The sequence below is a fragment of the Hyaena hyaena genome, unplaced genomic scaffold (assembly GCF_003009895.1).
Source record: "Hyaena hyaena isolate Hyena2069 unplaced genomic scaffold, ASM300989v1 scaffold_18, whole genome shotgun sequence".
In the NCBI taxonomy this organism is placed as follows: Eukaryota; Metazoa; Chordata; class Mammalia; order Carnivora; family Hyaenidae; genus Hyaena; species Hyaena hyaena.
In genome coordinates, this window is record NW_024080649.1 from 7,026,638 (window position 1) to 7,050,640 (window position 24,003).

Genomic DNA, 24,003 nt, shown 5'->3' on the forward strand with positions numbered 1-24,003 from the left:
CCCAAGTATTCATTTTTTGATGGAGAACAAACTCCAAGAAGAGGAGAGAAAAATATCTAAAAAACTAGAAAAGGTTATTTTCACAGGACTGTCCATAGAAATCAAATTACTAATTGCAAAACACCTGGAAGCAACCCAGCTTTACAAATAAGAGGCAAAGGCTGCACATGCTGGGATGGGTTTGTTAATATGACAGATACCACATAAACCTTTAAAATGACAAGCAGTTAGTTGGTTTTTGTGCACTTGAAATAAATGCAAAATGTAAAAGTAGAACTCATTTTCATTTCAGAATACCATCCAAATGAGGAAGGCTCACACATGCCATTTCCCTCCTTTCTTTCAAAGAACTTTAAATCAATTAATTTTTGATAAGGTAATCCACACACATAATTCATGCATACTACATAAAAATCTAAAGACCTAAAGCAATATGCATTGGAGCAGGCCCCAGTAACCCACAACAACCATTTAAAAATGTGGCTCTGCTGACTTACAAAACTCAGAAGCAAACAGGGAAAAGTAGCTTGCTTTTGGTTATTTGGATCTTTTTTCCAGCAAGTCTAAAGAAACACAGAGCAGAGAATTAACAGTTTGAGACACAGTTCACAGCTTTATGCCCAGGACTTTTTCAAGTCTTGCTCAAATACCTCTTGCTGTGATCTGTGAAAGCAGCAAAGTTGAGGTGAAGTCAGGAAAAGAAAATGTGAGAAAAAAATGAATGCCTTCTTACCTCTTCACCCACGAGGATGCGGTCTTCTAGGGCTTTGCTGATGTTAAGGGACTCCAGCGTAGGAGCAGGTGCCTAGGAGCAGGACGCAGCGGGTGCCAGATGAGAGGGTGCTGCTTCCCCCAGCCCACAATCAGGTTTCCCAACTAATGGGAAGGGCGGGGAAAGCAGGCCACTGCAGTTCCCCGGCTCCCAATTGAGAAACTGAAGCCAGCAAGGGCGGGGCATGGCCACGTGTCCCCAGCCTGCCTTGGGAGTGCAGACAGGAGGGGGCTATAAACCCAGAGGAACAGTCAGGAACTGTTTCCTGACTGAGGGCGCCTGGCAAATTAATGGCAGAAGTCCCCACAATCAAGTTTTGGCTCCCAGGCAGGTTGGGCCTACCCCAGCTCTTCTCCAGAACACATTTACTCTGATAAAAAAATTCTATTTACAAAACTTAATAGGGTGAATGGGTAGTGATTGGAGGGCACGTGTAGGCAGAAGCACTAACAGATGGGAGAAAAGGCCTTTGATAAGCATCACCAGTGTTGAGGACTAATCAATTACCTAGTCTACAGATGGGAGACATGAGCCCAGAGAGATAAAGTATCTAACCTAAGATCACACAGCCAAGGCTTCCTGACACAACTGTTCTGGTATGATTTGTGGTAGGACACACAGTACAGGGAGTTCCTGAGGACGCAGAAGTGAGGCCCTTTGCTCAGTCCCATCTCCAACAAAGGCACAAACACTTTACCTGGGTTAGACTGAATGCTGAGAATGGCTCTGCCCAGCAGAGTTCTGTGGGCACCAGCAGGGCAGCTCCATCTCCACCTAGTTTTCACAGCCAGCTCCCTGATTTAGATAGTATTTGGAGTAGTTAGGGGTGGGGCAACACCCCCAAAGGATCCTTTAGCTCCTCCACCTGTGGACATTACAAGCAGGCATCAGGGGAGAGGAGACAGGACTGTGTTCAAAGCATCAAACTATCCAAGACAATGATTTGCAGTTTCTCTGAACGTGAGCACAGAATTTTATTAAAGGGCCCCTTATTAAAATCTAGGATTCCACAGCACCTCATTTGAGAAATGCTACCCCAAAAGATGTTAGTATGTCTTATTGTGAATGTCAATGCCTGGCACAAGTTAGTTGTTCAAGAAATGATTTCTCAATTGGGTTGACAAAACTGGATTCCTTTGGTCCTGAACTTCCAGCAGGACAAGGCCCATACTGGAATGCACTTGGCTAATTCCCTACCTTCATCCCCAAGGCTATGGCTACTCTGACCACACCCACTACAAGGCCTTGGCAGAGCTCTGCTAAGTTGATTCATACCAGTCAGGTGGCCTACTGGGAGGGCAGGACAGAGTGGAGATGATGGAGAAACAGCCATGAGAGCTCCCTGAAGCCTCAGCAAAGCCTGAATTAACTCCACTACGCTCCCTCCAAGATTCCTTGGCTTGGAATGGTACCACTTCCTTTGAAAAGCATTGCACATAGGACTGCAGTTCAAGATAGAGGTGGCTCTAGGCTTCCCGGGCTTCCAGACCCAAGTTCAGTGGCCATACCTCCTCAGATCCCCTGGAAGCTCAGCAAAAGCACTTTGGTTTTCCCATGACCCCTGATGGTTGGTTTTATTATACTTTAGACAGGAAACTGAGACCATGCTTTCAGACTGGTGAACCCAGGACTGTGTTCAGGACTTTCTCTGGTCTTTACTCCTGACTCCTACTTGGGATTTGGCAGGCAGGATCTTGATTCTGTTTTCCATGGTGAAGCAGCCTTTCTCTAGCTGCAGCATCAGCTTCTTAAAGGCAAGAGGTTCCCCAGCCTGCCTTGTGTTTAATAGCACTAGGGCCTGATAACCCACAATAAATGCTGACGCTTCTCTAGATCACATTATTAAATTAAAAGTGTGAAAACTCTCCCCAAATTAGCTAATTCAAAGCAACTCCCATTCCCTGAGATCTTCTTTGCTGTCAGAGAGGGGAACAAGTTCTAGGGTTGTAAACTGAAAATATGAGGGCCAGGCTCTAGAAGGCAGTTAGTGGAAAGACAGAGATGGACCTGCCTCTGGGATTATGACAAAACCCACTGGGTATTAACAGATTCTTGATTTGGGGGGTGAAGGTGGGGTCGGGTGGTGCTGACAAGAGCCTCAAGCTACTTCCAGTTGAGTCTCCCAGCCTTTTGTTCCAAAGGCTATTCATTTATTTGGTTTCATTTTGAACAAGAAACAATCTTTCCTCATTCCCCATCCAACCTAACAATTACCATGTCTGATGACCACCAGATTGTGTACAGATGCCCAGATACCAGCAGAGATTATGAGGTTCATGAGTTCAAGCCCCACGTCAGGCTCTGTGCCGACAGCTCAGAGCCTGGAGCCTGCTTCAGATTCTGGGTCACCCTCTCTCTCTTTCCCCCACTCACACTGTCTTTCTCTCAAAAATAAACATTAAAACAAATTTAAGTAATCTGGGGGTAAAATCCAGTGACCTATTCTGACAAACTCAGATGATCCTAATACAGGTTTCCTTCTGTTTCTGTACCCACGTTTGGCTGCCCACCCTCCACCTCCTCCTTTTTCAGAGTTGGGATCTTCTGACTTTTTCTAGAAGTCACAAGGCTATGGCTGTTTTATCTGAGGAGACAAGAGACAGAGACAGAGGCTCTTCAGAAACTTGTCACAAGGCTGTTTGGCAGACTCAAACTGACTGGTTTATAAAACCTCTTCTCCAACTTCTGGGTGCAGAGCAGACCTGTAAAGAGGTGGCACATAGTAGGTGCTTGGTAAATACTGGTGGAATAAATGAATTTATAGCAGCATCTTCAAGTGAGTTGGTTTTATCTTTTTTTTGGTTATGTCTTCTGATGTTCGTTTTAACTTTGTACAGACACAGTTGGCTATGCTGGCACAGCTGCTGAAGGGGACTCTTCTGACTGCTCTGTAGTATGTATCTGTGGATGTCAGTTCACTCAACTTCATATAAGCCCACACATTGGGCTATCAGGTCCCGAAATGTAAATAAGCCACTGCCAACAGATGTTCACTGACTCCCAACCACATACCCAAGAGTAAGCCATCTGGCCCCCACAGTTATTTTTTTTTGGATAAGGTTTGATTTCAGCAGCAGAGACGGTTCTTCTGAGTTCTTGATATAGCCCTTGAATGTATTTTAAAGGTATAATAAACAAAATATTCACACACAATATTCCATATGCAAAGGAGCAAGTGGATGACTCAGGCAAACACATGACATTGCTACTTGGAATAGAAACAGAATTTAGGAATTTTTTTTAAAAAGTGAAAGCCAGGTTGAGCTCATCTGAAGAATGCTCCCAGCATCTCTGGCTTCCCACTGATGAGAAGCTCAAGAGACTGCATCACGGGAGCAGCACACATTTTGGTAACCAGCACTCTCCCCATGAGAGAAGTGAACTCCAACAGCCTTTCCCAGCCACAGCAGTCTTGCTAGCAATACATTCAAAAAAACCAAGTAAAGCAACATTCCAGCCATAGTCCAACTTGAACCCCCTCCCCCTGAGGAATGCTATTCTTGGCAAGATATCTTCCAAAGGAAACAACATCTGCAGAACCCCTACCCACGAGGTCAGGGAAAAATGAGGCAGCTGAAAACTTTTCAGTCCTTTATTAGACCCAAGTTGCAGGGACTTAACAGAACAGCAGGATGGGAGTGATCCTAGTAACTAAGAGCAAATGCCTCAGGGTCTTGACATTATCCCTTAGGAGTTCCATAGCAGACTCTGATGTATTTTGCAAGGCTACAACAAAATGAGTTGTTGGGAATGAGTTCTCCATTTATCTGGCTGCTTAGTTAAACCAAAGGAGTTCATTAGCCCTCCCCCCCACCCAACACCTACACAGATGGGATTTGTAATTTAGCCTCATCCCATCACCAAGTATTTATTAAACACATTTTGTAGGTTCTGGGGCAACAGCTATGAACTAGACAAAATTCCTAAGCTCAACATATTCAAGCCTAATGCCTTGTGCTTGTGCTCCAGAAATTCTACTTGCAGACAACAAGCAAATTTATGGATAGGCAAAGGAAATTCAATGGTGACAATTCCTGGATCTAAAACCTAAAGCACAAGCAATAAAATAAAAAATAAATGAGACTACATCAAACTAAAAAGCTTCTGCACAGAAAGAACAAATCAACAATGTGAAAGACAACCAACAGGATGGGAAGAATTATTTGGAAACCATGTATCTAGATAAGGAGTTAGCATCCAAAATATATAAAGAACTCATACAACTCAACAGCAAATAATCCAATTAAAGAATGGGCAAAAAGATATATGTATCCCTATTGTTTACTACAGCATTATTTACAGTAACCAAGATACAGATACAAGCCAAACATCTATCAATAGATGAATGATAAAGATGTGATATATGTATACTATGGAATATTATTCAGCCATAAACAAGAATGAAATCTTGTCATTTGCAACACCATGGATGGACCTAGAGAGTATAATGCTAAGTGAAATACGTCAATCAGAGAAAGGCAAATATTTCATGATTTCATTCATATGTACAATTTAAGAAACAACAAAGAAATAAAAAGAAACCAAAAAACCCAGACTCTTAAATAGAGAATAACTGGTGGTTGCCAGAGGGGAGGGACATATGAGGAAGGGTGATATCAAGAAGATCAAGAGTACACTTATCTTGATGAGCACTGAATAATGTATAGAATTTCTGAATCATATTGTACACCTGGCACTAATAACACTGTATGTTAATCATACTTCAATTTTTAAAAAGATGGGCAAAGGAGCTTAATAGACATTTCACAACATAGATGGCCAATAGACACATGAAAGGATGCTCAACATCACTAAACGTTAGAGAAATGCCTATCAAAACTACAATGAGGTATCACCCCAAGCCTGTTAGAATGGCCATCATCAAAAAATGGCCATCATCAAAGAGATAACAAATGCCAGAAAGATGTGGAGAAAAGGAAACCCTTGTGTACTATTGGTGGGACTGTAAACTGCTATAGCCACTATGGAAAACAGTATAGAGAATCCTCAAAAAAATTAAAAATAAATCTGCCCTATGATCCAGCAATTCCACTTCTGGGAATATATCCAAAGGAAATGAAAACAGATATCTGTACACATATATTCATAGTAGTGTTATTTACAGTAGTCAAGACATGAAAACAATAATCAATGGATAAATGAATAAGAAGTTGTGGTAGTTCAACAAATGGGTGTTGAAAATTCCCAACAGGACAGCTACATGCAAAAGAATGAAACTGGACCACTTTCTTACAGCATACACAAAAATAAACTTAAAATGGATTAAAGATCTAAATGTGAGACCTGAAACCATAAAAATCCTCAAAGAGAGCACAGGCAGTAATATCTATGACACTGGCCATACCAATTTTCATTGAGATATCTCCTGAGGCAAGGGAAATAAAAGCAAATTATTGGGATTGTGTCAAAATAAAAGCTTCTGCACAGCAAAGGAAAAAAATCTACCTAACTAAAAGAGAACTTACTGAATGGGAGAAGATATTTACAAATGACATATCTGATAAGAGATTAGTATTCAAAATAAAGAACTGATACAACTCAACACCCAAAAAACAAATAATCCAATTAAAAACTGGGAAGACATGAACATACATTTCTACAATGAATACACTCAGATGGCAAACAGATACACAAAAGGATGTTCAACATCAATCATCAGGGAAGTGAGAATCAAAACTAAAATGAGGGGGGCACCTGGGTGGCTCAGATGGTTAAGAGTCTGATTTCAGCTCAGGTCATGATCTCATGGCTTGTGAGTTAGAGCCTCATGTCTGGCTCTGTGCTGACAGTTCAGAGCCCGGAGCCTGCTTCAGATTCTGTGTCTCCCTCTCTCTCTCTCTGCGCCTCCCCCGCTTGTGCTCTGTCTCTCAAAAATAAAGAAAAAAAGAATGCAATCTTGCCATTTGCAATGACACAGATGCAAGAGAGTATAATGCTAAGCGAAATTAAGTTAGTGAGAGAAAAACTAATATATGATCTCACTTATCCGTGGAACTTAACAAATGAGTGAAAGAAAAAAAAGAGACAAATCAAGAAACAGATTCGTAACTATAGAGAACTGATGGTTACCAGAGGGAAGGCAGTGGGATGATGGGTGAAAGAGGTGGAAGGATTACAAGTTGTGCACTTATAGTGATGAGAACTGAGTAATGCATACACTTGTGGAATCACTGCATTGGACATTTGAAATTAATGTAACACTGTATGTTTACTAGGAAATAAAAAAAATAAAAAGTTGTGGTGTGTATGTACACAATAGAGTATTATTCAGTCATTAAAATCTTGCCATTTGTGACAAGGATGGACCTTAAGGGCAATATTCTAAGTGAAATAAGTCAGACAGAATACTGTATGACCTCACACATGGAGTCTAAAAAAACAGCAAACTCCTAAAAAGAGACAAGATCAGCAACTGAAGTAGAGGAATGGCACTGGCACTGAAGCAAGGTGGTCGAGAGGTATAAACTTCCAGGTGTTAAGAGGAAAAACATATTAGAGATGTAATGTAGGACTAGTTAACACTGTATGTGATATATTATCTTCGCGGCTTTTCAGTATCTCAGAGATGATGAATGTGTGCTGTACACTTTCAACTTATACAGTGATGTATGTAGATTATACCTCAATAAAACTGGAGGGATTAAAAAAAAGAAAATCTTACAAATATCATATGTTTGCACGTATAGGAGGATTAGGAGGAACTTGACGGAGGAACAAGGGGGAGAAGAAGGGCGGAAATGGTGGGGGAAGGGGAGAGAGGCAAACCATGAGAGACTCTTGAATGCTGACAAAAACTGAGGACTGATGGATGTGGGGGGCAGGGGGGGATGGGCATGGAGGAGGGCACTTTGGGGATGAGCACTGAGTGTTATGTAGAAACTAATTTGACAATAAACTATTTGTAAAAAAAATTAAAAAAATTAAAAAAAAAGAAAAAAAGAAAAAAAAAAAAGAAAATCTTTCCAGCTGTTAGAATCTTGGTAGAGAAATCAAGTCCAGAGAAGGTGCCTCAGTTATAGAGCTGAAATGTTATCATATAGCCCTCAAAACTCTATATCATCCAGTGCCCATTTGGCTACAACAGAGAATGTAAGAAAGTCAACAGACACATCAAAAGAAAAGCAGAAGAAGGGGTAAAGAAAACATCAAAGCGTGTATGGGGTGGGGAGGGAAGGAGACTCAGGTCTATCATTAGTCAGTGCCTCCTAAAGTAAAATGGAAGACTTCACTGTCTTCCTGACCTAAGTCCCAAATTTTAAGAGCTCAGGTTTGGCTCAATAAGCACCCACAAAAAAAAAAAAAAAAAAAAAAAAAAAATAAGCACCCACAATATGCTGGGCTGGGTGCTGGGTATTTTAGGTAGATGCTCTCATTTTATTCTCACACCAACCCTGTTTATCTACATGTTACAGGTAAAATGCCAACCTGCCCGAGCAATGTCAGATGTATCTAATCAGAGAAGCAAAGACTTGACTGAACTCAGGCCTGTGAGTTCATGTCTAGACTTGTCCAGGAATCTATACTGAGTGGCCTATAAAAGATGATTTTCATGATTAAGAACATTTAAAAAAAATTTTTTTAATGTTTATTTTTTTTTGAGACAGAGACAGAGCATGAGCTAGGGAGGGGCAGAGAGAGGGAGACACAGAATCCGAAACAGGCTCCAGGCTCCGAGCTGTCAGCACAGAGTATGACACGGGGCTCGAGCTCACAGACCGCAAGATCATGACCTGAGCTGTCGTCGGCCACTTAATCGACTGAGCCACCTAGGTGCCCCCATGATTAAGAACATTTAAAAAAATAAAAAATAAAAACAATATCTGTACTCCCAAGAGACACAAAGTCACTTTGACTTTTTTGGTTAAGTGCTAGGATTCTTAGGAACCATCCCTGTCTCAAGGTTAAGCAACACAGTAAGGGACTTCCATGTAGCTTATATGACATCTCTCCCTTTATTTTGTAGAGTCAGAGGAACCAAGGCTCATTAGTTTTTAACCAAGGCTCATTTAAGGGTCACTCAGCTGTTATCTGGCCAAGCCAGATCAGACATGTTGCCTGATTCTAGTTCTCTTTCTACTATAAACACATTTTGACTGATTGCTTCCTTACTAGACTATCAAGTTCAACTAGACAGGCCCTGTGCATTTCTTACTGTACTTCTTATCAGTACAATGCTCAGAACATTAATAGCTCTTGATTTGCTGTCATCTACCAGTTAACTTTTTGCAAAATGCACCCACATTTCTGTGACAATCCCACTGAGTCTCTATCATCTTCTCTGGACTCTGGGTTACAGAGTAATGGGAAAGGACAGAATTTCATAACATGAAACTTTTGCCTGGCTTACCTGTAGCTCTCTAGTGGGGCAATAATCAGATTGCCACACATTCCCAGCTGTGGTTAAAAGATCTAAAATTAAGACTCAGTATTATATACTGTAAAATCAAAAGGGCTTCAAATGGCCCAAAAGCAAGATTCCCTCCCAACTCTGCTCTTATGGGTAAGGTTCCCCAGGATAAACAACCCTTTTTATCAAATGAACACAGTTCCTGCCCCTCTCTGGGCAGCAGGTTTCAGTTCACTCCAGTCTATGGATTTACTCAAACAAGCCAATCACATCTTCCCATAGGAACCAAAAGGCACCCCACCTTCTTGACACTACAAAACAAAGCCTGTCTCCCTCCCAAAGCCCCCAACTATTTATGTGGGTGTTAGGTGTGACCCCCACGTGACTCTGTATGGCAGGCAGTGTCCTTCTCCCATTGGCTGTGATTATATAACTAATGAACTCCTGTCTATCCCATTACCCCCAACCCAAGACAATTCCTAATTCTATATACAGAGATCACATTTTCCTCTCTTACATATAAAAACCCTCTAGGACTATAGACATAAGTACTTCAGAAAAGAAACTGGGAAATAGGGGCTGCTACTCAAACATTTATGCAAAGTTTCCCAGACTACTGCATCTCAATATCATACAATCTGACAGACTGAACGGAATGGCTTTGGGTAGGGGCCACAGGAAAAATGAGCCCTGGAATTAGGCCATAAAAATGTAACTCAAAAGTATTGTCTTCTGTTCTATGAATCAGTGAGATAACTGACAGTGTTATTTAGGGGCTCAATTCTTGGCAAAACCTGGATCTCTACTGAATGCTCTAAAACCTAGTCATACTTAGAGGTACAGTTTGCAGGGAAAGCACTAGGAACTCTCTGCACTGGATTGTGGGCTGCTCAGGGTCGAAGATTTTATCTAATCACCTTGATCTGATTCTAACCCAGTGCTAGCCACTGAGAATCTGTTCATGGAAGTGGCTGAGCACAGGCACATGAAAGAGTGTTTTACTCTGTGAAATACTGAGAACAGCAGTGAGCTTGGGTCTCTCCAAGTTCAATGAAGCTGGAGGACTGCTTAGATGACTAGACCTGGGGTCCTCAGGCATAGGCTGAAACACTAGGACACCTGCAGTTGACAAGCTACCAGTGCTGCCTCTTCATACTCCAAAGGCCCACCAGAGCTTGCCTAAGATGACTGCTGCAGACAGTACCCACCCCTCCCTTGTCATTATCCATGAGTCTTTAAACAGAGATCACATATACTGACTTTGTTCCCATGGGCAGGTTTAGTATCTGGGTTCTTCTGTACTTACTGATCCTTCCTAGGATTCATATGGCAAACGACCATTTCTGGAGCTGTAGAAGTAAAGGGAGCATCTGTTAAGAGACTACCCAGCTGGAATGTATACCAAACCCTTCACTCTAAAAATCTCAAAGTAGAAGGAAGCTAAAACAAGGGAGAGAAGGGGCACCTGGGTGGCTCAGTCAGTTAAGTATCTGACTCTTGATTTCAGCTCAGACTGGGATCTCACAGTTTGTGGGATCAAGTCCCACATCAGGCTCTGCACTGATAGTGCTGATATGGCAGAGCCTGCTTAGGATTCTGTCTCTCTCTCTCAGCCCTCCCCTACTGTGCACAGGCACCCCTTTACTATCTCAAAATAAACAACCATTAAAAAAAAATTAAAGCAGAAAAGAAATCAATCACCCTTCCTCAATATTCAATGGGAAGAGGTGTGGCTGACTACATTATCAAGCCCAGGTTTTATCTGCATAGCAGAACGAACTACAGGAAGCCAAAAACCCACCACGGAGCAAGGAGTGAGGCCACAGGGAGTCAAAAGCACAAGCAGGTAGCTAGAAGGAAGGAGGATACTCCATTCTTCCTGCTCCAACTAAGGATCAAATCTCCAACCTAAATTCTCACCCCCAGAAAAGACACATGGACACCAGCCACCTTAAAAACTAGATTTGTATTTCTGGTTAGATTTCAGAGTGGCAGAACTCAGGAGGTACACTATATTCAACCTGGTCCCCACCTCAGCTTGCCTGCCTCCCCCCTCCCTCCCACAAAGATAACATTGTACAAAACTGTATTTACAGGTAAACCAGTTAAAAACTAAGGGTGTGTACAAAAGTAGACAAGAGAGCCAGAAATATTGATGCAGGGAAAGCTTTGGGGAAGAGCCAACATCTTATTACACACCAGAACCCGGGGGCAATGTATTATGTACTAGGCAGAAAGAAGCATAGCAAATTTCAGTGCCAATTTTAGAGGGAACCAGTCACTCCAAGGGAAGAGTGGATACGAAAGACATACTAGCTTTAATATTACAAAGTCTTATTATATCCAGCCACCCTTCTTCTGCCACATGTGTTCAGAGCCAAGTGGTAGGGGAAACAAAACAGAGAGTCTCTGACACAAGCCCCACAGAAAAAGGGCTCAGAAGGCATAACGGGTCCGGATGTCCTCAAGCTTCTTGGACACCTCAGGTGGGGTTCGGTCCAGTTCTTCAGAGACATTCTTCTGTTTATTGGGCTCCATGGAGTTGAATTGCTCACAGAGGTCTCCATCTATCACATTCTTACGTAGAAAAGTAAGGTAAAAAGGTTAGATGCTCACAGAAAGTGACATATGCTGAAGCAGCTGCAAGGAAAGCTTTTATTCTCTCTGATATCTGAACCATTTACGGAGCCAGGAACACTATTCTAAGTTAGTCCTTAGTAGCCCATGTTCAGATTAGCAATACTGGGTGAAGCCTTTTCTCTGGCTGTGGTCTGCCCTGCGGGAAGAGGTCCCTGAATATCACTAGCCATTCCTTTCCCCCATTACTGCCTCCATCAATCCACTCTTTTCATGCTCCTTCATTTAGGACTGTTTTGATTCTTAAGAGAGGGAAGTCCACAAAAAAGACATGTTAAATGGGCTAAGGATCCCCCCCTTTTCAGCCCAGATTTCAACGAAGAGCTTACCTTAACAGGGAAGTAATAGGAACGAAAGCTGAGGTGGTCTCGCCCACAGAGAGGGGGATGCTCAGATCGTAGGTGCATTTCCACATGCTGGAAGAAGTCATGGTCCTGGTGGAAGAAACACAGAATCTGTCACTAAAAGAGAAAAGTGATTTCAACTACTAGTCTATGGTTTCCAGAAGAACAATGAACAGACAAGGCACTGATTTCTTTTTACCACAAAGATATTAATTGCTTGCTCACAAATTGCTTAATTTGTTAACAAATTACTCCTGACAATCATAGGCTTTCCTGCTACAAGATAGTGAAAACTTGAAAGAAACCCCACCTGTATTTGTAGAACACAAGAGAACCCTGTATGTAAAGAATGATTTGTGAAGTCAGATTCCTGATCCCAGCTTCTTTAGCTGGAATAACATAAATCCAATTTAGCCAATCCTAGAGTTGACTCAAGGAGATAAATAAACGCACAGTCCACATCATCCATCATTTCTACTCTATGGAGTTTGGTTCTGGGGCTTTGGCCTCTAACTAATGCTATATCCACATCAGAACTGAACCAAACCCAGGGACAGTATGAAACAAATGGCTCTTCGCACAGGGGAGGGAAGGTATCAGGACTCTTACCTTCAAAGACATGTCTGTCACCTTATAAAATTTCCAGAACATGCCAAGTTACAAGTGGGGACATAAGATTTGCCCTCTTAGGCTGATTTAGCACCAAGAAACAACCTTGCTAAAGCAAAGGCCAGAAGAATGTGGGAGATTTTACCTCATGGGATGTGAAGGGGACAAGGATGCCAATTCCTCCTGACAAGGTAGTATAGACAAGTGATTCTGAGCCTCCGGGGATCAGTGTGGTCTTCTGTAATGACAGCACTGTCTCGCCCACATGGTAGTTCATGATCACCTCTGCCTACAAGTCAAAAACAGACTAGTAACTATGTGTACCCTCACGACCTGTTCTAGATTAGCAACAGCAATGAGTGCCTCCAAAGGGCATATTTCATCTTCTTTTAAATCCAAAAATTACTAACACTTAAAAGTGCTTTAGAGTCACCTGGGTAGCTCAGTTGGTTAAGCATCCAACTTTGGCTCAGTTTATGATCTCATGGTACATGAGTTCAAGCACTGCATCAGGCTCTGTGCTGATAGCTCAGAGCCTAGAGCCTGCTCGGGATTCTGTATCTCTGTCCCTCCCCTGTTCACATTCTCTCTCTCTCTTTCAAAAATTAAAATAAACATTAAAAAAAATTTTTTTTTAAGTTTTAGAATGTTCTTAAAATTTACTTGAGATTAAGGTCCTCACAAACATGCTAAAGTTAGATCATTTCTGACAAACAATTAGAGTGAAAAAAAATTTTTGTTAAATTATCAAGTTTACAATTAAAAAAAAAACACAGAAAATTACTAAAAAGCAGAAATCATGGGGCACCTGGGTGGCTCAGTCAGTTAAGCGTCCAACTTCGGCTCAGGTCATGATCTCATGGTTTGTGGGTTCGAGCCCCGCGTTGGGCTCTGTGCTGACAGCTAGCTCAGAGCTGTTTCAGATTCTGTATCTCCCTCTCTCTCTGACCCTCCCCTGCTTACTCTCTCTCACTCTCTCAGAAATAAAACAAACAAAAAAAGCAGCAATCGTTAGACTTGGCTTTTAAAATAGATCTATTCTAAAACATCCAGAGATGCTTTACTACAGAAACAGATGCCTACAGGAGAAATACATGCCTACAGGAGAAAAGAACATTTCAGAGAAAAGCTGGTTTCATACCAGGAATGACCCTGTGCATCAATTTTTTCTAAGGAACTCATTATGTTCCACTCACTGCTAAAATGTCTTGGAAAAAAATCCTATTTCTACAGTTATAAAAATGGAATGATGACTTGGTCATTTTACATTAAACCTAGCATCTGTCCATCACAGGCCATGAAAGGACCTCCATATACAGGAGAGAACTCAGCAGAATCATGTGCACTGTGGATAAGTGACTAAAAAATGTTCCCTGAGTGAGAGCCCTGGGGAATGTACTATACAGGCTGGCTCCTGTCCTACTGGGCCCCTTCTGTAATCTTACCTTCTGAGAGGCCCCATTGAGCAACCCCCGGTCCCACAGGGCTTTGTTTCCTGTGGGATCCTCGTCCACTTCATCATTGGTGTTAGGTGGGAGCCTTACCTACAAGAAAGTGACACAAGTCAGAGGGCTGGGTCCTACATGTACCCACCTGGATCACCAAGCAATGTTTGCCCCAGATCCTTGAAAGTAAGCCTGGGACACCATCTTTGGCAGAGACCTGAGCCAGTTTCCTGCACCTGATGTTTGAGTGAGAAACTCAAGAGAATCAAGCCATGAGCAAGAACAAACCAGAAGCCAAAGGACATAAATAAGAGAAGTGAGACTGTGCTTAAAAAGATAAGCCAACGGGATGCCTGGGTGACTCAGTCGACTGAATTTCCAAGTTCTGCTCAGGTCATGATCTCACAGTTCATGAGTTCGAGCCTCACACTGGGCACTCTGTTGTCACTGTGTTCCTACTTCGGATCCTCTCTCTCCCTCTCTCTCTCTCTGCCCCTCCTTTGAGCACATGTGCTCGCTCGCTCTCTCAAAAATAAACAAACATTAAAAAAAAAAAGAAAGAAGCCAAAGTTCTGATAAAGGTAAAAATAAATATTACTCATTAGCTCAAATGAAACCTATCACTATTAAATTATCCAGGGGTACCTGTGTGGCTTAGTTGGTTAATCAACTCTTGATTTTGGCTAGGATCACACAGTTCCTGAATTTGAGCCTCGCAGTGGGTTCTGCATTGACAGTGCACAGCCTGCTTAGATTTCTCTGTCTCCTGTTCTGCCCCTCCCATGCTCATTCGCTCTCTCTCTCAAAAAACCCTCAACATTTTTTAAAAAAATATTCCAGTGAGGAGGAGGAGGCACATGGTGGAGGGATGGAGAAGGGGAGGTTCTAAAAGACTGACCAGAATGAGGCGCCTGGCTAGCTCAGTCAGTAGAGTGTACAACTCTTGATCTTGGGATTGTGAGTTCAACCCCCACACTGGGTACAGAACTTAAAAAAAAAAACTGTAAAAATAAATAAAATTAAAAAATAAAAGACTAATAAGAAGGCTTAAAGAACGCAGTTTTGTTTTTAGAGCTAGCCTGAGTAGGAGTGAATTTTATACTCATTTTTACTTTCCATATTAGAAATCACAGTCCTGGGCTCTTGGTTTTACCAGTGAAAACTAAGCCAGCTTTCCCACACATCAATATAACCCAAATAAACATCAACTCACCACACAAATGTTGCCAAACTTATCTGCCCCAGCCACAGTGTCATAGTCCAGAAGGCTAGCTGTAGTGACCCATCGTGGGTAAGTATCATCAGCGAAAATGATGAGCTGGTTCTCATTACGTTTGTATCGAACCCAAATGAAACTTTCTTGGACGTCAGACACAATTACCCTGTGTCCAATAGTCTGGATCCCAGAGATGTAATTGGCAATATGCTGGGAAAAACAAGGACAGCATCAAGAATAACTCTGAGGCTCAGAACCACAGAAAGTCCAGCTTTTCCTCACTGCAACATATATAGAGCCTATAGAATAGTCAGCAAAAAATTCCTCAGATAGAAAAAAAGCTAACTGGTTTTAATATAGTGAAAATAGATGTTCAATTCTCAGAGTTAAATACCTTAGAGAAGCAAACAGGACAGAAATCTGGTTCTTTATGTGAAGAAATCAAGAAAGCCACCTAACTACTCTCATTCTCAAGGCTCAAAGTTACTGTCCACCATCCCGCCAATGTTTCCTCCTTCCATACTAACTACTTCTGAAGCCCTCTACCAGCATATTTACCTTGTTCTCACACTTTCGGAGTAACTTCTTCTTTCCCAGGTCATAGACTCGCAGAAGCTTCCCCACACCAATCAACACCCTCCCCTGGAATGGGGCAATGGCAGCAGGGACCTCTTCCACTGGAGTCTGTGAGAAGAAAAACAGGTAATGCAGCTATTAGAACACCAGCCATATGCTAGCCCCACCCTCTCAACCAAAAGTATCTTTACAGGTATGTCAGAGTGATCATCTCTTGCTCATCAGAGAAATAAATCACACATACAATAGTCTCTATGAAATAGGTGTTTGGGTAAATATGTCCCATACACTGCACATCACTCAGCAAATTAATCAATGCCACAGGTGGAAGGAAGCCCTCAGGCCTGACGAATGCTATCTCCCAGCCCATGCTAATTCAAATGGTGCCATTAACTAATAGTGAAGACTCAATACTGGAGAAGTGAATGCTGCTTGTAGTGGGATGGGAATGGAGTATTAGTGACAAGGGAGACATAATGAATTCAGCACAGAAAGAAGTCCATGAAGTAACTATTTCCTAGAGGACACTTCTCTGTGAAGGGCTGGAGGAGATACATAAATGTACTGCCTGTAAGAAAGAACAAGAATTTTCTTCCTTAACTTAAAAACTGTGGCTAAGTCAGATGAACATCCGACTTTGGCTCAAGTCATGATCTCACAGTTCCTGAGTTCAAGCCCCATAGCAGGCTCGGTGCTGACAGCTCAAAGCCTGGAACCTGCTTCGGATTCTGTGTCTCCCCCTCTCTCTCCCTGCCCCTCCCCAACTTGTATGCACACATTCTCTCTCAAAAATAAACTTAAAAAAAAAAAAAAAAAAGATTGTGATTAAAATACACATAAAACTTACATTTTAACCATTTTTAGCATACAGTTCAGTGACATCAAACATATTCACACTGTTGTGCTACCATCACCACCATCAATCCCCAAAACTTCTCTGTATCCGTTAAACAATAACTCTTGAAGAGAATATTAATTCTTTAGAACTGCTGGATTTTGGTCACAAACTGCTGCCTGCTTAGTAAAACCAGCAAACAAACGGCCAATCCAGTGTGCATCTATTTCACAACAGTGGATGGTTAGCACACAGGCTTCTGGTGGGACTCCCAGGCAGTGGAGGTTCACTGGACTGTGAAACCCTGGGCATTTTCTGTGTGCCACCAACAGATGGAACACCATCGATGAGCTGGCTCTCAAAATGGTCACCAGAAGACCTGACCAACAGCTTAAGCAAAAGTGGGGGAGGCTAGTAGGAGCTAAGATCCAGGCTGGTTCCTACCTTGTGCAAAAACTCCAATTTTTCCCCGTTGTTCACAAGCTTGTAGGTATAGACAAAGCCCCCTGCTACAGATCGAGGGTTGAGTATCAGGTCTTTGGCCACGCCCACCAACACATACCAATCATCACCAGTATTGGAGAACCTACAAACAGCCACACTGCATACAGAGAAAAAAGCAGGAATCAGCATTAGTTATAGGCCAGAAAATTCCCATAACAGCCTCCAAAACCCTGGATGTCCTCAGCTCCTTACCTAAAAGCAGCCTCATTCTGTTCTAGCTGGACAAGGTCTAGTGTGTTCCCTTGAATAGGATTCATGACTCGGATCACAGAAGCCCACTGCCCATTGCCAGCCTTAGGAGCTCCAAAAATGGATTCAGGGAGGTTTTCATTGAGGAACGCTGCTGCCATCTCTGCAGCGAGCTCCCGTTCGTCCTCCCCTGCTGCTTCTACCATTTCCTAAATCAAAAACAAAACAAAAATAATAACAAGGAAAAGTTGGTTGCTGGGTGTGAGAAGTGGTCAAGCAGCAAAAACACCTCCAAGGATAGTTCATATTATATACAATAGCAAAGTCTGTAGGCCAAAACCAAATTTCCCAAAATGAAGATTAAAGGGAAAGGTGTATAAACAAGGGGAAGAGGAAAACCACTAAAGGGGAAATCAGGTACTTCTTTTTTTAATAGCAAAAAAAAAAGTTAAAAAAAACCCTGAACGGTGACTGACAACTGACAAGTGGTCTGAGATACATAAAGTGAAAACACCACTTTTTCACCTACCCCATCTAATTTCCTGTGCTAAAACTACTTGTCTTCTCTCTTCCAGGCCAGATACAGTTTTACATGGTTGGAACTATTTGTTTTTTGCTGGGAAATGATTTCTGGAAAGAAGTAGTATTATGGAAAATATAAAAGCTGTCTCCTTTGGGCTCGAATCCAGGAAACACATACACAGACTTTGGGAAGCTCAAAGACTGAAGAACTATGTTCTAAGAATGAAAGCTGAATACTGAATAACCTAAGTCAGTGTATTAGTCCCAAGTCATAAGAAAACCTCTAAAACTAAGGATTCTGGCAAATGGCTCTGCTTAAAGAACATGACAAGAGCCTGGGACTTTTTTTTTTTTTAAACATAACAAAGAATAAAATCAACAATTACACAAGTTTAAACTTCTGAACAAAATTTCACAAGTGCCTTTTAATCAAACCCTCATTACCCTCATTGTCTCATTACCTCTGCCATCTGTTGCTTCCTCTGAGCTTTTGTTGCTTCTGTGTAGGCATTGTGGTCTGTCTCAATGATGATAAGGTTGTTACTCTCTGGGTGAATGACAAATTTCCTGGGTGTATACTGCAGTGGAAAGGCTACCTGATTGAAGACAGCTCCTAGCTTCTCCAACGCTAAAATCCTATGGGGAGAAATGCAGAGAATTAGTAGATCACTCATTCATCTAGAAAATGGCCTCAAAATGGTCCATGAGCAGTCACAGCAAATGTATCAACCCTTAAAGCTCTAATGTTGACAGCAAATGCATCAACCTTTAAAGCTCTAATGTTGGCATTAAGAAGCATGAAACAACAGGGGCGCCTGGGTGGCTCAGTCGGTTAAGCCTCCGACTTTAGCTCAGGTCAAGATTTCACAGTTGTGGGTTTGAGCCCCACGTTGGGCTCTGTGCTGACAGCTCAGAGCCTGGAGCTTGCTTTGAATTCTGTGTTTCTCTCTCTCTCTGCCCCTCCCTAGCTCATGGTGTCTCTCTCAAAAGTAAATAGGGGCGCCTGGATGGCTCAGTCGGTTAAGCATCCAACTTTGGCTTAGGTCATGATCTCACAATCGGCACAGAGTCTGCTTCAGATTCTCAGTTTCCCTCTCTCCCTGACCTTCTCTCACTCATTCTATCTCTCTCAAAAGTAAACAAACATTTTAAAAAATTTTAAGTAAATAAATAAACATTAAAAAAGAAAAAAGTTAAACACCATGCGGGTAGAGCGTACTGGAGCAGAAGGTATATAAAGTGGAGGTTAGAGAAAGCATGAACAATGACTGAAAAGATACTGAAAGCTACTGCATAGATATCTGGGAGTTTACTTGGTAAGTCATCCACTTGGTAAGTTACAGCCTCTTGATAGAGTTGCTCCTGTGACAAGCCAGTAGTTACAACCAGGACACAAACAAGGGTGGCATTAAAAGATCAAATAAGGAAAAACCAAACCCAAAACGTGAGACAGTCAAACCAATATAGATAGTGCTCACTCCAACATAATAAGCGTAAATAGGAGTCTGTCAACTTACAAAAGGCATAAATAACGTATACTGAGGTTAAAACTGAACATGCAGCACTGCAAATGACAAGACAGAATGAGAAAAAGTTATCAGTGATTCCATTCCTGCCTGCTCTAAAACTAATACAATGGCGCTGCCCTGGAAAATAAGGCTCTTAAATCTCAAGGAGAATGAACTGTACTGATAAGTATATTAAAACTTGGCTGTGAAACTCTAAACAGAAGCTAAAACTCCAAACACTGAAACCTGGCTACCAGATACTTAATTAAAATCCTGAAGGTTTCAGTTGCAACACCCTAGTCCCACAGTGAAGAGTCGGCTCACTGCCACCAAGTCATCACTTCATCACTTTCCAACACCCTAGCAGAACCAGAATCCCAGCCACTGGCAGAACTTCCCACTGGGCTTACACTATGGGACTCTCACCTCAGGGTATTGGTGGAGATGGCAACAATGCCCTCGGGACACTGTTCAGAGGCGAAGCCAGATGCAAATTCCAGGGTCTCATAAGACAAGGGGGTAAGATGGAAACGAGACTGGTAAGAATAGCTCAACCATGAGCGGCTAGACATGGCCAACACCTGAAGAAAGAAAAACACCTCCAATAAGCTTGGGAAAAACACAAATACAATGGTAACCAAATATCCAAACTCCCTATCTGCAACTTTTAGTCTGCAGAATATCCCAAGGAATTTTAGAAACCTAAAAGCTACCTTATGATTAAAGAGAATCCTGGAGAAGCGATGGAATGTATGGCTTAATATCTGCTAAAAGCATGAGCTACTAGCTGTATGACCTAATCACTCAATCTCTCTACATTTCCACATGTGTAAAATGGGAATACTATCATGAGGCTGGAGAGTTGCAAGAAGGACATGCTAATGCAACTAATTTTGACTTCACGTCCAGAACTAGCAAAGCACCCAGCAACAATAACATTCTTAGATACAAAGGACACCATGTTTCCCAATCTCTTACACATTACTTGGTAAACCCTGGTATTGGTAGAAAGTTGTTCATGGGTAGACGTATCCTTGATAGGAGGTTTCTAAGTACTTCTCAGTAAGCTCCATTTGCTCAGCCTGAGAGCTGAACAGATCGCTATCCTAAGCCCCAAAAACTAAAACATAGTTCAATGCCATGGAAAGCTCTGGATTAAGGAATCCAAAACTTCCTACATAAAAGAATCTTATCAAGAGGGAGCTAATGTCAAACTAACCACATATGGTGAATTAATGATAGCAAAACTTACACCAAGGGAGCTTTTCTCAGCTGATGCCACTAACATCTAAACATGGTGCCTGCCCACTTTCATTACTTACTGCCTCTTGGCCTTGCATCCGGACACGAAAGAGTTTCACAGGACGAGACCCCAGGTACCTAGTGCGGGTGTCAGACAGATCCCCGGTGACAGGGTCCAAGACAGTTCTCAGCAGCACACCATTCTAATAAAAAGGAGAAGAGTGGGTGAAACTTAACCATAATGGAAGCTCCCTTGGCTACTTCACAAAATCTCTAAGTTCAGAACAGACGAAAGGCAATGACTTAGTGGTTTAAAGAATATCCTAAAAATCAGCCAACCGCTCATTCATTCTCTCACTAAATCGCTCACTCATTCAAATAGTTACTGAGCATCTACTAAGGAAAAAGCACTTATTTTTCACTGTATAACCTTTAAAATTCTCTCTACCATGTATGCTAAAGTCTTCTTTTTTAAAGTTTATTCATGGGGTGCCAGGGTGGCTCAGTCAGTTAAGCATCCGACTCTGGCTCAGGTCATGATCTCACGGTTTGTGGGTTCAAGCCCCGCATTGGGCTCTGTGCTGACAGCTAGCTCAGAGCCTGGAGCCTGCTTCAGATTCTGTATCTCCCTCTCTCTCTGACCCTCCACTGCTCATGCTGTGTCTCTCTCTCAGAAATAAAAACATTAAAAAAAAATAAAAATAGAGTTTATTCATTTATTTTGAGAGAGAGAGAGTACAACGAGGGCGGGGGGGGGGGGTGGAAAGAAAGAGGGAAAATCTCAAGCAGGCTCTGCAAACTCACAAACCGTGAGGACCTCATGGTTTGTCTGGACTCAACCCTGAGTTGGGTTCTGCCTCTGTCAACATGAAGCCTGCTTGGGATTCTCTCTCCATCTCTCTCTACCCCTCCCCCACTCATGCACATTCGCTCTCCCTAAAAATAGACATTAAAAAAAAAAAAGACTCTTAAGAGAAACAGCTAATTCAGGTGTGGGGCAAGAATGTTCGAGGTGTATATAGGGCACTCTGTTATATGCCAGAAGGAAGCCCCCAAAGAGAATGGGATCATATTCAAAAGACAAAAATGCTAACTTCAAAAGAGAACTTCCACTCATCTAAAATGAGGCAATTTAGTATCCAAAAATGAAAAAGACCACAATAGTTTAAGGCACAAATATATAAAAACCTACAAGTTCATAATGTTATCCAAAAAAACTAAAAATAATAAATGATAAAAAATTACTTCATTCGTCCCCACTGGAGACTGCTATGGTACCCATTCCCCTACTCTGAAAATTGATAAAGGGGGAAAAAACAAAGTACTTATCCTTTCCCTCTGAGTTGTATTGTGGGGTAGGCAAAATTTCTACCAGCTAATGAAATGAAGACAGAAATAGAAAATTGTCATTTCCCAGTCCCTAATGACATAATGAATCTAGGCAACATGCATCAACGATTGTTATTAGGTAAAAGGTTGATGGGAAGATAATGTGTCCTTAAGTACAAAATACAAAATTATCAGGGGGTGCCTAGGTGGCTCAGTCCATTAGGAGTCTGACTCTTGATTTCAATTCAGGCCATGATCTCTCAGTTCGGGAGTTCAAGCCCTGCATCAGGCTCTGTGCTGACAGCTCAGAGCCTGGACCCAGCTTTGGATTCCATGTGTCCGTCTCTCTGCTCACGCTTGGTCTCTCTCTCAAAAGTCAATAAACATCGGGCCACCTAGGTGGCTCATTTGGTTAAGCGTCCAACTTCAGCTCAGGTTAGGATCTCACAGTTCCTGAGTTCAAGCCCCATATCGGGCTTTCTGCTGACAGCTCAGAGCCTGGAGTCTGCTTCAGATTCCGTATCTCCCTCTCTCTCTGCCCCCCCCCCCACTCATTCTCTATCTCTTGAAAAATAAACATTAAAAAACTTAAAATTAAATAAATAAACAAACATAAGGGACAGCTGGGTGGCTCAGTTGGTTGAGTGTCTAACTTCCAGCTCAGGTCATGATCTTATGGCTTGTGAGTTTGGGCCCCGCATTGGGGTCTCTGCTTTTGATCCTCTGTCTTCCTCTCTCTCTCTGCCCCTCCCCCATTTGTGTTCGTTTTCACTCTCTAAAATAAACATTTTTGAAAAGTTAAATAAACATTTAAGAAATTCAAAACATACAAAACATCATATTTCAAAGACTTTGTGCAAAAAGAGAACAGTTATCTTCATTTTTATACTGATAACAAATTCAAATGACATTTTAAACAAAAATGTTTAAACATTAAAATTAACTTCATCTGTTCCTTTTTTGTGGTTAGAGAAATATTTAAGTTACACATGTGACTTGTGTTATATTTTTAACGGACAGCATGCTCTAGATCCAACCACTAGTCTATAGAAAGTAGAAGATAGAGTAACATTAAACACACAAGAAAGGACTCTGCCAAATCCAGAAGGTGGAAATTCCTTAAGACAAATAATCTGGTTTCTTTAATAAAAAAAAAAAAAGGTAGGACAATTTTTAAGTTTTTATTTACGTATTTTGAACGAGAGAGAGCAGGGGAGGGGCAGAGAGAGAGGGAAGGAGAGAATCCTAAGTAGGCTCCATGTTGTCAGTGCAGTTCAAGCAGGGCTTGAACTCATTAACCACAACATCATGACCTGAGCTAAAATCAAGAGTCGGACAGTTAACCGACTGAACCACATAAGCACCCCTGGGGTAGGACAGTTATTAAAAGAAACAAAGGCAGGGAGGAGGGCAGGGAGGCACCTGGGCGACCCCTCACCCGCTTATGCTCTGTCTCTCTCTCCCTCTGAAAAATAAATATCAAATAAATAAATAAAATACAATAAAAATAAAAGAAACATAGGGATAGGTCATGCAAATGCACACTGTGGACAGCTTTATGCAGATCCTAAGTAAAACCAAAGGTAAAAACGTTTTTGGAAAAACAAAACCAACACAAACCAAGAAAAACCAGAACATGAATGAGGTATCAGATATTAAAGAATTGTTAAGTTGTACTGGGCATAATAAAATTGAGGCCTAAAAAGAAAACAACCCACACATCTATTAGAGCTACATTCTCAAGTAGTAAAACCTTCGATTGCAAATAACTTGTTCTACAAGTGTTCTATAAGACAAGCCAACATTTCTAATAAATTTTAACTTGATAAACAAGTGATGTCTTTTAGTAAGAGTAGTATGTGACACCAAATGTCACATGATCACAACTGAGTCAATGATTCTTCAAA

At 41.7% G+C, this 24,003-nt stretch overlaps 2 protein-coding genes across 4 annotated transcripts in view; both read right to left on the reverse strand.

Moving 5' to 3' along the window:
- Nucleotides 1–853, reverse strand: part of IL34 (interleukin 34) — a 61,240-nt gene extending 60,387 nt beyond the window's left edge. For both annotated transcript variants that reach the window (XM_039221554.1, XM_039221545.1), the window contains exon 1: nucleotides 734–853. The gene's annotated coding sequence lies outside the window, so the exon portion shown is untranslated. The remainder of the gene's footprint in view (nucleotides 1–733) is intronic.
- A 10,234-nt stretch (nucleotides 854–11,087) lies between these two features.
- The window catches only part of SF3B3 (splicing factor 3b subunit 3), a 47,172-nt gene continuing 34,256 nt past the window's right edge, over nucleotides 11,088–24,003 (reverse strand). For both annotated transcript variants that reach the window (XM_039222549.1, XM_039222552.1), the window contains exons 16-26: nucleotides 20,848–20,970; nucleotides 19,952–20,106; nucleotides 18,479–18,653; nucleotides 17,499–17,704; nucleotides 17,247–17,403; nucleotides 15,950–16,075; nucleotides 15,389–15,601; nucleotides 14,176–14,274; nucleotides 12,876–13,019; nucleotides 12,107–12,211; nucleotides 11,088–11,717 (exon numbers count right to left, since the gene is read on the reverse strand). In XM_039222549.1, coding sequence (XP_039078480.1) covers nucleotides 11,577–11,717; nucleotides 12,107–12,211; nucleotides 12,876–13,019; nucleotides 14,176–14,274; nucleotides 15,389–15,601; nucleotides 15,950–16,075; nucleotides 17,247–17,403; nucleotides 17,499–17,704; nucleotides 18,479–18,653; nucleotides 19,952–20,106; nucleotides 20,848–20,970 — 1,644 coding nt within the window. In that variant the 3' untranslated portion in view covers nucleotides 11,088–11,576. The remainder of the gene's footprint in view (nucleotides 11,718–12,106; nucleotides 12,212–12,875; nucleotides 13,020–14,175; nucleotides 14,275–15,388; nucleotides 15,602–15,949; nucleotides 16,076–17,246; nucleotides 17,404–17,498; nucleotides 17,705–18,478; nucleotides 18,654–19,951; nucleotides 20,107–20,847; nucleotides 20,971–24,003) is intronic.